At 39.9% G+C, this 14,168-nt stretch overlaps 1 protein-coding gene across 3 annotated transcripts in view; it reads right to left on the minus strand.

Annotated features, from left to right (window-relative positions):
- Positions 1-5,548: 5,548 nt before the first annotated feature.
- Positions 5,549-14,168, minus strand: part of adgrb3 (adhesion G protein-coupled receptor B3) — a 113,069-nt gene continuing 104,449 nt past the window's right edge. For 2 of the 3 annotated variants that reach the window (XM_056394648.1, XM_056394649.1), the window contains exons 23-31: positions 13,232-13,335; positions 12,800-12,898; positions 12,392-12,563; positions 12,150-12,245; positions 11,269-11,308; positions 9,069-9,745; positions 8,877-8,912; positions 7,884-7,988; positions 5,549-6,631 (exon numbers count right to left, since the gene is read on the minus strand). In XM_056394648.1, the coding sequence (XP_056250623.1) occupies positions 6,386-6,631; positions 7,884-7,988; positions 8,877-8,912; positions 9,069-9,745; positions 11,269-11,308; positions 12,150-12,245; positions 12,392-12,563; positions 12,800-12,898; positions 13,232-13,335 (1,575 nt within the window). In that variant the 3' untranslated portion in view covers positions 5,549-6,385. The remainder of the gene's footprint in view (positions 6,632-7,883; positions 7,989-8,876; positions 8,913-9,068; positions 9,746-11,268; positions 11,309-12,149; positions 12,246-12,391; positions 12,564-12,799; positions 12,899-13,231; positions 13,336-14,168) is intronic. The other variant, XM_056394650.1, reaches the window with a different exon arrangement.

A 14,168-nucleotide genomic window follows, 5' to 3' on the forward strand; every position in this document is an offset into this window, starting at 1 on the left:
TGCCTTTCTTCTGACATCTCAACAACATGATGCAGCCGTAAGTATGAATGGTTAATATTTTAGCATGTTCACATTTGTGTCACAGTTGTGTGGAATAGAGCAAAGCTATCATATAACGTATAGCTGTTATTGTTATATGTCACATTTGCTTTCAGTTACACTTTATCTCTATTGCATATAATGTCAATAGTGTCGATCAGGAGCTTAGAGCATGTTATTTCTGTAGTACATGTTAGTGTAACAGTTGAGTGAGTACATGTACAGTACAGTACAATTGTTAGTGTGCACCACATGCTAACACCCAGCCAGTTCATTTGTTCAAAGCTTCAGTGTTCTAGGTGTTTTAGGTTCCCAAGGTTTTTTTTTTTTTAGACAAAACCTATACAGTTCCTCCCAACTGCTGAGCCAATTTGATTCTAAACTGTCCATGGCCATTTGTTATTACCTGTCAGTCCCTGCTATCAAATACACCCCCTGAAACATCTGATCATTCCTCATATTGCTGTCTATAAAACATATTGGTTTCTACCGAGTCTTATGAAAAATCTGTCTCTAGTACAAAATGTGTGATGAGGATGAAAGAATTTGAAATAGCCATTAATTCTGTGTTACTTAGACAGTATTTATCTTCATTAATCACTGGCAATAACGAGTGCTGTGACAAAACTATGGCTGCGGTGTGGTCAGATTTTATGAAATCTCTTTAAGAGCTGCATAGTTTATAACCACAATCAATATGCTGTGAGTGAGAAAGTGTTCTCTGCTGCTCAGAGCTGAGGTTTTGACTCAAAACAAGTTTTGGAGTAATAAGGACGTGTATCAAATGAAACTGACAGTTAAATACATCTGTACTTTGATTAGTATGTAACTCCCTGGTGCTTGTACATGACATTTTGTTTGCATGTCCGATTAGAGGTGGTAGGCATACCTTGTCATAACTATTGTGCATGTCTACTTTGAGTTAAGACATTATCTGATATGCCACCCCCACATCCACTAATAAACCAAATAAGCCTTGAGCCAAAAACATGAAGCCCCAGAACTCTCGCAGAGAGGATTGTGCGATCAACGTGTCAGATCAGAGGATTTGGGCTGTTCAGAGTGCAACTTTTCTTGTCATCCCCATTATTCAAAAGCCAGTCTTGTCTCGTATTTTCCCTTGTTTCGTAGGCTCCTCTTGCAAGTTTGTTTGGGAACAATGAACACACTTTAATGAATAAATTAATGAATTAGTTGAGGAAAAATATTTTTGTAGGGAGCTACTACAATGGAAAAATCTGCCTGAGGGCCATACATAACAGATGCATTTGATTTTGTACAAAATTGACATAGTAGTGAGCACAAACATGAACACAAATTTTGATGCTACACGCATTAGAACTCTAGTTTTTATGCAAATTCATTTTGCTCCAGTATTTATTGTTTTTGTGTACACATTATTGCTGCAGTCTGAGCAATTCTGGCCAACTGTTTACATCTATCAAATTTGCAGGGACACTCCACGATGTCAACAGGGGAGATTTTAAACTTTCCGACCTAATTGTGTTGGAACTCGAGGGTTCTTGAGAAATCTCCAAATCATTTAAAATCCAAGTCACCAAGAAAGCAGTGGGCCGATCAGACCATTTGATTAGATTAGATTCCCATTATTTTATGTGATAATCTAATCTAATCTATTCTAATCTAACTTTACATCCCCATTTGTGTCAAACCTGATCCTAATAATTATCATTGAAACAATGAAAATGATTCTCTTCCCATTATTTTATGTGATAATCTAATATAAAAACTCCAGAAACTATAAAAACAAAACCTAAAAAAAAAAAGTCTTTGACAGTTGATAAAAGTTCTGTTTTTCTGAGGCAGTCGCTGTTTTTAAATAAGGCAGAGGTGATTGTGTGGAGAACTGTAGATACCAGAGAAATTACATGACAGGACAGCCATTGTCAGGGGCCTCTGTACCTATCATCTATCTTCCTGCTCCACAGGATGAAAGACCATAATGGATTATATAGTGCATGGTAAGTACCTGCTGTGGAGCCTTCCAGAGTTTCATTTTCTCGAGGGTATCAAAACTTTTTCTTCATTTTAGGTGCAACTATCTTGGAAAGTACTGTCATAGTTTTACAGGTAATTATAGCTTTTCTGACACGTACTTGCTGAAGTTTGTCTCCAAGTTGGACAATACTTTTTTTCTAGTCTATCAAAATATTTTGATTTCATTATACTTATACAGTTGCTTTTATAATTCTGGGGATAAACATGTCAGGAATTTAAAATCCTTTTTAATCCTAATAGTGGTAACCTTGTAGTTTCACCGGATAAACAACCCAAATTAGCTTTTGTTATGTATTTGTAGCAGTTCATTACCAAGTAAAACTACAGAAGTTGAGAACAGCCATTTCTGCTATTAGTTATCACAAGTTAATTATTTTGTTATGAGATATGAGACAAGACAAAGCTTTTCATGTGATAACAGATTAATTTATCTCATTATCTTGGGAAAACAAAAGGCCGGTTTCTCGATGTAACGAGATCATTAATCAGGTTTCCTCGAGGTCACAGGTCAATTATGGAGAACTTGAAAATGAGAGTCTGGTTCATTTGATCACACCTGATTTCATACTTCAAGATCACTGTCGTGACTCATGGTGGATTCATAACTGAACAGTAGGTCATGGCGTTAAATGATTAAAAACAAATTTTAAAAAACCTGTGATCACATGAAAAGAAACTTTGTTTAAATTTACACAGCAATTAAAAAAATTATAATTGCAAGTACGTCTGTCCTCGGCTTCTGTATAAAGCCACCTGCAAACAAACAGTGTATTGCTGCTCTGAAATACATGGTATGGATGTGTGCATTTGGTGCCATTTTGCCAGAACTTTTTTAACATTGTCAAAATGTTCTTAAAACCTGACATGAATTGGCGCTGGATTAGAAATTAGTTTAACTGCTAATGTTATCAGTTTGTGGGAGTGAATTCCTTTGTTCAAAAACATACCTATTACTGTCTCCATAATATTTTTTGGAATGAATTCTGTGTTTTTCGGGTGGCCTCCGGCCTTTCCTCTGGGCATTAACTCTTCTGACAGGCCCTTGATAGACCAAACAGCTTGCCTCATCCCTCAGTCATGCCTCCAGGGAGGAAAGTGAGGCAGGATCAATGTGATTATGTTGATTCAGAAGCAGGTTAACCTCTTTGCTCTTACGGGCCTGTGGGACCTGCCACTCACTCCCAAATGAACACTGGTCCAGCAGGCTTGTCAAAATGTCCCAGGTCCACTCAACAACAATTTCCTGATACAGCTTTCCCGTTTTGGACACACATGGGAGTTTGTCAACCTTATAACAGACACATTTTCAGTGTGAAAACTATCATTTGTGCATAAAAATCTAAATGTTCTGCAGGATTTTCATTAAATGACAGTCAAGTGTGAAATATTCAATCATTAAGAGTCGTCATCATAATCATAGCCATATTAGTCTCATTAACCGATCCACAGAGAGATCTAATCTAAGTTCAAGCAACACTTCACAGCAAGTGAAGTAGTTCCATATTTCATGGTGTTGGATTTTTTTTTTTTCATGTTTAACTTAACTTTGCTATTTAAAGGCTTGCAGCAAGTGGTGGCACAGACAGACTATGATACTAATGATTTTGTCTGGGGACTTGTTTGCACATGGTGCCTATTAAAAATACAGAGGCTGTTAAAATAAAGGTGGCAGCATGTTTTCCCCAACACAGTGATCAAGAAAAGTACATTGTTAATGTGAGAAACCATGAACCGATGCATTAAGTCTGCAGTATTTTGCCCACATATTTACCTTTAAACCTCCTCTTAAAATAGACCTTTTCATATTGTTAAAATTTGCCATGTTCAGTTGCTGGTGAATTGCTACATGGCACAGTCATCTGACAGATGACATAATTCACCCAGCAGAGCTGATGAGGAACTTTGATCCCATACACATTTTGTTCTACTCATTTGAAAATGATTAGGTCATAAAAACACATGAATTATCTCTGGAGACACTGAAACTTGTCAGTTTCCATCTTTCTTCAAATGATATTCCTTCTATGGAAGAAAAAGGCTGTCAGCCATGCATTTATTACGCAAATGCTAACAGTTTTGGGGGATAACAAAATAAAGTTTCAACAGCTTGCAGGAATGGTAAATAAAAGAAATGCATTCAGTAGCTTATGCCACTTGCTTTCCCAAGATGACACTGGTTATTTCAAGCGTGACAGCTTAAATTTTCATGTTGAAGTGTACGGCACAATCTGTGTTTGTCTTTCAAAGACAAAAAATAACAAAGTCATCAATATGGAAATCCCTAAGCTAAACATCTATAGGCATACATCACGACTGTTCAAGCGGTGGCTGCTTCATACTGTTTGAAAATTTGTGAAACTCAAAATAATATTGCCATCTTGTAAACCCTCACACCCAACAGTCACTCTGTTTAAATGTGCCATGTTTTATAAAGATAATCGGTTTTGCTCATCCCTCAAGCTTTGTATGAAATTGACAGTTCTCAGTGTGGAACATAGAACCAGAGCCAGTGATCAGATGTTAAAGGGCACTTCACTCTATTGGACAACAGCACATTAGTGAAAAAAAAAAAAAGGAAAAAAAATCTCATAGAGCCTCTAACAGGCAGCAGTACTGTATATAATTAACCTAATTATGTCTGCTTGTCTAAATTGAAATGCACTGTAAATCCAGACATCGATGTCTAGACTGAGATGTACATGTAATCAACTTAATTTATATTGTGGCAGAGCAACAACTGAGTGTGTCTTTATTGTCTGCCCCCCCCCCCCTCTTTTTCATTTTTTGTCGTCATTCTTCACTGATGGTACAGGTCCAACTCACACCTCCTCCTCCTCCTCCTCCTCCTCCTCCTCCTCTCCTGCTGGGTGGACCACTGGTCCCCGGAGGGAGGACACATACCGATGCTCTCATTGCCGGATTGCCAGCCATACTGCAGACCACCAGACAGAACAAACAGGATTTTCTCTGCGCCCTCACACCTTCCTCCCATTTCCTCTCTATCTGGCCCTTGCCTGCCCAGGAAGATCTGAACTGATCTTATCAGGTGAGCCTTCTGGAGGTGCAGAAACCTATTAGGAGTTTGAATGTTTCCCTATTCAAATTCAGAAATCAGATACAGGGCCGGTTTGGAAACTTTACAGTAGTTACCTTCAACTGCAGTTAAAGGTAAGATTTAAATCCTAGAGGGAATGACAGCGCGAAAACTTATCAGGGGAAGAAAACTTCTTTGACATTTTTTGGATAATCCAGTCTGCACTAAACTAACCCTGAGAAAATGTATGTTTAACAAAAGTCAAAGCAGTTTTCATGGTTTTTTTAGCATAATGAGACACTGTCAGTGATGAGTTTTCTTAGATGGCCAATTTTGCACCATTAATACTCTTTTTTCATATCCAGTCACATCCCCCATCATTTGATTTCAAGCACGGTGAGCAATGCATTTCACAACCCAACAAACCACATAAACTTGACACAACCTCTGAAGCAGTACGAACATATTTCCTCTTTTATTTACATTCCTTTTCAAATGTTAACATTTTTCGCTATAACTTTTGATCAGGTTGGCATTTTTTCTCATTAAAATAAATTGGCACAAGTAAAACATATGTAGACAAAAGTTTATTTACACCATACAACATTTTGTTTTTAAATATTTTATACAGAGCTGCAGATGAGAGAGCTTGCTGGGATCCTTCAAGCAGATTCTGCAGTATTAAAGTTGTGAAATATATTATTTATATAAAAGTGAGTATTATCTTTATTGCATTTAAAGCAATGAAGAATGTAGCTTGACAAACATTCATTTTAATATGACAGAAAAAATCCTCTTTGCCTCCCATGTTTTATATTATAAAGTAAAAAGTGTAGTAATGGCCAAACAGACTGTTATAAACTTTTTAAAAACCTGCATAAATATATACATTGTGCTCCCGGGTCAAGTTTTATGAAATCAAAACTAGACCCAATGAAGCTGGGACGACATGGCATGTCATTTGCTTTGTGAGGTTTCATCTAGAGAGATTACCTTTTTTAGCCAATTCCTCAACAGATAATTTGAAACACATGATGGTAAATATTGTACACCAGGCTGCCCCACACTAAGTACACTAGTGAGAATACAAAAAGTAACACTGATGTTTTTTTCCCTTTTTTCTTTTTTCTCTCTCCTCAGTCCTTATATTGTATTGGCACATAATGTCCCTGCCACACTCGTATTATCCAGATATGTATGCCAAGGCTGTTAGAAAAGTCTGTTGCTTTATTCAGTGCAAAATACATCCCTTCCACCTCCTTCCCTAGTTTGCATTTTCTCCTTCTTCACCCTCTAGACCTCTGTTTGGAAGTCTCCCTCCTGGACGTCTAAGGGTAAGTTGACACACTTTTCCCACTCTGCAGGCGTCATCTCCAGTGAGTCCTTGGTTTCAGATTCTAGTACATTCATAGTGGCGTAATTCTGGTACTCACAGGCTGGATTGTAGCTCTCCCATGGGTTCTTGTTTGGCATTGCCTTGTCCTGTGAACATGGCCAGTGGGATGTGATATTAGTGGCATGACATCCTCTGCAGCTAAACTGTTATTTGTACAAAAAAAAAAAAAAGAAGACTTTTCAAGTGAAGTCAATGCATTCAAAAGGGCATAATATGAATTCCTCCCCATTACTAATTGAAAATAATGGATTAATGCTGTGGAAAGCATCAAATAACAAAAGATAATGGTAGTGTATTAAATGTGAACATGCGTACACTATTATCATGGAGTCATTGCAGAATTGTGTTTTCCCCAAGCTCAGTAACTGGTGCGCTATATGGCCTTCATGTGTGAGCCATTCATCTGAATGTGCTCTCATTGACAGTCCCAAAGACGCTATTGCAAATAAGGGAGAGAAGCTGCTCCCAGTCAGGGAATACAAAATGGATACTAATGTCTGCAGCCAGCTCTGCAGTAGATTCATTTGGAAAAAAAAAAAGAAAAAGGGGGAGTGAGAGTGTATTGTAGTTATCGCTTTCTATACAAAAGAACTTGCACTGGTAACTAAGCAACAGACCTCAAATTACATTGTGCTGTAGGGGTGATTGAAATGTGAGTGAAAAAGGATTACATACAGCCAAAAGGCTGCAACGTAGCTGACATTGTCTAATAGCCTGGCTGTGTTTGGTCGCCAGCCCAATTTCTGTTTGTTGCCTTCAAAACAGAAAACATTGCTGCTTGTCTGAGAGAGATGGATAAAGCTTGACATCCCCATTGTCTACAGCTCCAGCCAGATGTGGAGACAGATGGTGTGACTTTTGATTTGTAGCGAGGTCAGGAAGAATTCTCATAATTCGCCTGACTTTTCTAGATCCACTGTGCCAAAGAAGTAAAATTTCCCCCCACACAGTTTCAGTACGAGAACAGTGAACTTAAGGTAATATTTGCATAGATGTTGATAGATTAAATAATCTGCCATGCATTAATGGAAAAAATGATGGGGTTGCTAAGTAGATAAATGTGCATGTAAATAAAAGTGCATTCATGGCCTTGCATTGGAATGGATGCACTCTATTGCAACAAGATTACCAAAGGTCTTTCTTCCCTGAAACTGGCCTTGTGGAGAAAATGCTTCAGTGCTTTTGAGGCGCAGCCCCCTCGCTCGCCCCCTGCCAGCTGCTGGCAGGCCCACTATGTATAGGAAGGTTCACTTCCACATGAATACTTTAGCTACATAAACGCTCATTTGCACAATCACACACTATGTGTCCTGCACCGGATATTTAAATAGGGTTATTTTGATGTTACTCTCTTTAATTGGCTGACAGCCACCCCCGTGGTTTCCTGTTACTCACCATGCTGCCCATATTTGGTATGTCTCGAAATCGGTCCAGGGTTTGAAATTTCTGATTCAGTTCCTGGAACAGCTCCATGTGTCTTTTCCTGGTGTGCATGACTTTCTGCAATGGCAAGGGTTTTTTCTTTGGTATTGACAGCCAATAATGGAAATGCATCTTCCTCTCCACCCCCTCCAACTCTGATCAATTTGTTAGTGTCATGGTAGTTTACTTATAGGCCAGGTTTGAAACAAATCTACTTGTCTCTGCATATATACAAGTAACTGCCAAAATAAAGGAAACACTGAAATAATTAAAGTTAGGGTGATAGGACACTGAAAGCCTTAAGTATTTTAATTTGCAGTGGCTGGGGTATCTAGATTAAAGATAATTCTTCAGTGACAAATTACCTCATTTAGAGTTTTGTTAGCGTAAGGGAAATCCTTACAATCAAACCTTGGCACAAAATTTCCACTTTAAGGGTTGGTGTGCATCTAAGCTAAAAGAAAATGCACCCCATGCCAAAATAGCTGCCAAAAAGCTCATGTTTCCTTTACTTTGAAAGAGTGTACAATATATATGCAGTAAAGCCTGATTTAACAATGCAAAGGAAATGCTAAAACCTGCCAAAGGGGGGTTGAATATGTGTTTGCAAGCCACTACAATAATTGCTGAAACCAGTGGTAAAATCAGATGTGAAATGTGCAAATGACTTTAAAAGCATACATTTTGAAAATCAACATATAGCTAATGGATGTAGGAGATGGAGGAGGACAAAATGTAGATGAGAACTGTTGCCCTGTTTGTCAGTTGACAGCCTTGCTTTTACCTTAACTACACAGCATGTCAATAAATCTTGTTGAGTCAAGGCTGTGTGACTCCAATAAGCTTAAGAGGCACAAGTACTAGTAAATCAAATGACAAACACAACTGCAAAAAATGGCTTTTCTCTGCATAAAAAAAAGCTAGATGCATGTACTATGGCAAGACATTTTTTTTTTTTTTACATACCTCAAAGTCCAGATCAGAATATCGTGACTTTCGTCTCTGTAAAAATAAAACACAAAGGTATTAAGTTAGTAAGTAATCAGTTTCAGAAGATATGTACATTCATAAAAAATGTATGGTGTATCTGAAGGTGTGTGGTGAAGTGTTTATTGCAGCTCTGTGTCCTCTGCGCTTCATCCACATGAGCATATGTACCTCTAAGGAGCTCATAGATATTGTAGACCCTGTCTCACTCCTAGAAAGCCCCGCGGATTCCTCCATCTCAGCGAGGAAGTTCTTAACAGCCGTGCGAGGTTCAAAGGGCAGGTTTTGCATCTGCTCTGGAGCGCTAGGATACTGCTGCTCCAGGTTCACATTCATGTGGTCCATGCCTGACGGGCTGATATTGAAGTCAGGACTCATCTTGTAATGCATCAGCCTCTCGTGTGGCAGCGTATCCATAGTGATGTTCATCTTGGTGTCCTCTTTCAGGAGGGTGGGCACGTTACCCGACCCCGACACTGCTGCAGAGGCACGAGGCATGACTATGTAGTCTGTCTCCATCATCTGGCCCTGCACTGAGTGGCCCTCCATGTCATGGCCACCCATGTCTTGGTCGCTCTGGCGCATGGCATCGTCGGTGCACAGGTAAACAGTGCGGCGCATGTCAGCGTTGCTGTCGGCCATGCACTGCTCTTTCAGCTCGCTCACTCCCATCGGCATGTGCAGAGCTGAAGGCTGCTGGATAATCACTTTGGAAATGATGTTGCCAGGCAACGTGGAGTAGTTGAGGCCCTCAGGGGCCTTCTCATCCTCTTCATCATTGAGGGAAATGCGGGAGAGGGTGCCTGTTATGGTTGCGGCACGACAAGAGCCCATGTCTTTGTGGAGTGCTGCGGGGCAGAGTGATACCAGGATTAGTTGGAATTTCTCCATAATGAAAGTAATGTCACAGTTTGTCTGAGATTATCCAGCATATGACCAAGAGAAGAGCAAGAACAAGAGAATTATAATTCCCTGCGGATTTAGTACTGCCGAGGGAAAATGGTAATGATAGCGTGAATATGCACTGAGTGTGACATTACACCTAGACACAAAGGGACGCAACAGCAGGTATCTCTGGAGGCTGTAACAGTAAATAAGGATGTAGGATTCATTCTCCCTGCCATTCAGTATGTAGCATGCTAATCCTAATTTAGTGATTGGTGATAACCTTGTAATGCACCAAATATTCTAAGAGACAGCAACTATCTATTCAGAAATACCCTCTGGTTATGAGAACACCCTGTCCTCCCCACTGAGCGTTTTAATCTTTGCCTCATGAATCAGTAGGAATTACGTTGTCTGCTCACAAAAGGCCTGCGAGGAGATTACAAATAAAATGTATTACTCGCCTCTTTGTTTGAGTCTAATTTAATGCTCATTGTGGACATGGGGAAAGCACCCTGAGTCTGGTATTCATACTGAGGAATTCCTCTGATCAAAGTTTACACTTTTACTCTGCAGGGTGACGCTGCAGAATATTAGCTCTGCTGCTGACAATAATCCCTTTTTGTAAACAACCAACTCAAACCCTGTTTAGCCCCAGAGAGTAATCTGTAAAGTGCACTTCTCTCTGACTGCGGCTCTACTTTGCTCTGAATCTGGTCATGATTTATAAATGACACCTGTCTGCTCTGCCTTTTGGAATCGGGGATTCCACTTTAGCTTTACAAGACTGCACAGCATGAAGTAGCGTGGGTCAGAAGAGCCAGACGGCCCTTTTCGCCTCTTAACAAGCTGTGTTTCTGAGAGCTCTGAATAATGGTCAGCTCGGTTATTCCCTGCAGATCCATTTAGGGTGTGTTCGTCATTGGTTTGGAGGGGATTGGAGAAAGACAAGGGCTTGTGCGAGTTGCCACCGCATGCGGGATAACTTGCACAATCTCCTAGGAACATTTACTCAAGATACTTTTATTGAATCATACGCTTGTCTACCAGCAATTACTCTGGCTCAAAAGTACAGACCAACTAGGTGCAGGAATCAGGAGGAAATATTACCTCCCCAATAATATGAGCTATGCATTAGAGGAAGACAATCCTCCCACAATCAGACACATAGCACCTGCGCACCTATTCTATGGCGGCATCAACATGCTAATGAAAAACATAATTACAAAATGCGAAGATGAGAAAAAAGCTGCTGTTATTCACATTTATTGCAGTGAAGCTTACACATAAAGTGAATATCCAACAGCTCTCTTTATGCTGTTTTGTTCTCAGATTAAAGTCAGTGTTTTGGTAACTGTGAAAAAACTCCTGTGGGGATTGTTGGTTGTTATGTAACCTGAGCTATTTTTTACTGTCTAACCTCCTTTTGGGGTTGTTTTACATGCAAGGCAAGGAGAATCTTGTTAACAGCAGACCATCTGGTTACCTGATCGGCAGGCGATGTCCACATCTTTCTCAAAGTCCGTCTGTGGAGAAAACACAGTCAGATGGTCAGTATTGCTGAAAATAAAGCCTTTTATATATACTGTGTATATACAGAACCAGAGGCCTCCACATTTCTAAAAACCAGCTGCAAAATTAGGATCAATAGTATTTTTTTTATCTTTTTATTATATCCCAATGCTGGAGAAAAATGCTAAGCAGTCATTTTTCTCTGCTTCATCTTAACAATTTATCAATAAAACATCCACGGAAAAAAAAAATTGCTACTGCAGCAGCTGGGAAGCTGCTCATTGCTAATGACTGTATTGAACCAGGGGGCCTTGACACCATTCTGCTATCATGAAGACTATTTCACTCTGAGGGGTATTAGAATACTAATGGCAGATCATTGCTATGATGTGCCAGTGGCATCGTCGTGCTAGATGAAGAGACTGGTGTCCCATTTCAAAGGTCAGGCAGGGAGCAGTCCTCTATTACCCCGTGAGAGGAAATGAAAGGGATGCATGGCAAACATGGACGCTAAGTTCAATCAAACAGAAATAAAGGATTGGGCTTAGGGCCTACGAAAACCAAAGGGAACTGATGCCATTTATCAGAGAGCCAAGTATCTACCCTGCATGTAATTGCAGCTTTGCAGAAGTGTTGTGTGGAAAATTATAAACCTAGGGGAAACAATGCCTCATGTTTTAGAGGTCATATTAAATGTTGAATAATTAGGCAATGTTTAAAAATTGCATGAAGTGCACAAGTTAAATTAAGGTCAAAGAGGTGTACATGTGTATTATAAATAACCAAGGAACATTAGGTCCGCTTAAATTACAGAGGATCTAATGGTTAAAGATAATAGAGGGTAACTGTGCCTACCATTATCTGAGCATGACCATTAGGGAAGGTTCCTGTTGCATCACCAGTGATTGGGTCTTGGCAGTTTCTGAGCCGACATCTGAAAGCATCTTGGACCTGAGGAAAGGGGGGGGGGGTGGTGGTGGTGGTGGTGGTGGTGGGGTGTCAGTATTTCATCACAACTACAATACTGGATATTACACGTTTCCTTGAGTAAACAAAGACCACAGGTGAAAGAAAGATGACTTCAAATCATCCTCTACCTCTCTCCGTAGGATACAGTGCACCATCACAATGACAAAACCCTGCAGCGAGTCAAAGACAGCAAAGAGGATCTGAAAGAGGATGGAGCGCTTGTCTGTCATGGCGAGCACTGCAGACATCCAGGTCAAAGCCAGCAGAGGTAGGACGACACAGGAACTCCACAGGGATGCCCTGTGAGAGGTGAGGAAGGATTGTGTAGAGGAAAAGAAACAGCATGTAACATTGCATGTTTACAATAGCAGATATTCCTATGGTGTAGATCTGATGTCCTGTGGATGTAACTGGAACATCAGTTTACGCTGCAGTGGACTGCGTGTTAGTCTAAATTGTCGAGGTGGACACTCTGTACATACAGAGACTCCCTGTAGCATCGTCTTATTGATTCAGAGACACTGACAGGCACTTACATTGCATTGCTAGCTGTAGTTGCTGATAAAGCAGTTGTTGATACAACACCACATTTGGCACACTTGAGAGTTAATCCTGTATGCGGCTCACTCATCTGTCTGTGGGACATAGAGACAACAGTATGACAAACAACGTTAACAGCCACTACCCCGACTTTAAATTCTCCCCCCGTCATATTAGCAACAGCGGATGCAGCCAATGTGTGGGTGTTTTTAATGATTTTCATCTTGGACTGATTCTGCCAAAGAAATACGAAGCCATGTCGCTCCCGAGAGAGATCTGACCTCTTTATGTTTATGCCTCTAGTTTCCTTTCAACAGTAAGAAAAAGAGGTCTAAATTTCCATATGTACAAAAAAAAATCAAAGCATATGTATATTTTTGCATGATGTTAAGAAGAAAAATGTTTAGAAGAAAAACAGAGGTACTAACAAGGATGTGCTGTCATACCCTGCTCGATGCTTCAGCTTCTTGTCCAGTATGCCATCTCTGGACACTAGTTTATTAAACACCAAGATACCAATCACCATGTTAACCTGTCAACAGGAAGGGAACAGGAATATTAACTTTTCAATAAATCATCTGCAACAAGATCATGTCAAAACCAATGTGTAATATTTTTTCCATAGGTAGAGTCAGTGATGGATGTCATTATCCCGCCGGCGTGTTCTTTTCTTCTTTTTTTTTTTTTTCTCGATTTTCCGTCTGCGCTGAGCTTTGACCTCTAGCTTCTATTGTTTGCTCATCTCCGTGACATTTCAGCCAGTGGATGAGGCATGCCCTACACACTCAGCCCAGCACAACAGCCCTAAGAAAAGATCTGCCTGACAAGAAACGCTTGTCTTCTCAAAGGCACCTTCTCCTATTATTAGCAGTGCCTGCGCTAATAGAAAGCTGAGGGAGATTTACAGTAGCTGGGAAAGAATATTCTTTAAAACATCAGGCTACAGTCTATTGAGATAAAGAGTTCATTAACTATTTATACAAATACATTTGGGTAAGTGTTTTTTTTTTAATTTTATTCATGCGCTTTGTTACTGTGAGATATTTGATTATGATGTTACAGTATCAGTACAGTGATAACAGCAGTGTTGTGTTCACTCTCACTGCAGAGCGGTTTCTGCCATTTTTTTTTTTGCAGAGATTAGCTTGTGTTCCTATGAGGTTCATCACAAATGAAAACCACAGCACAGTCAGACTTCAAGTCTTTGTGTGTGTGATGCTCAAACTAAGACGTTTTGTCACTTAAAAAAAAAAAGGAAAAAAAAAGAAGACTGAAATCACTTCATTTCAAATCCCACCACAGAACAGAGGTTTGACGATTGAAAACATTACTCAGTACTCGATGTCCCCTCTCCCTCTGACACAG

This window comes from Seriola aureovittata, chromosome 14 (genome assembly GCF_021018895.1).
Source record: "Seriola aureovittata isolate HTS-2021-v1 ecotype China chromosome 14, ASM2101889v1, whole genome shotgun sequence".
In the NCBI taxonomy this organism is placed as follows: Eukaryota; Metazoa; Chordata; class Actinopteri; order Carangiformes; family Carangidae; genus Seriola; species Seriola aureovittata.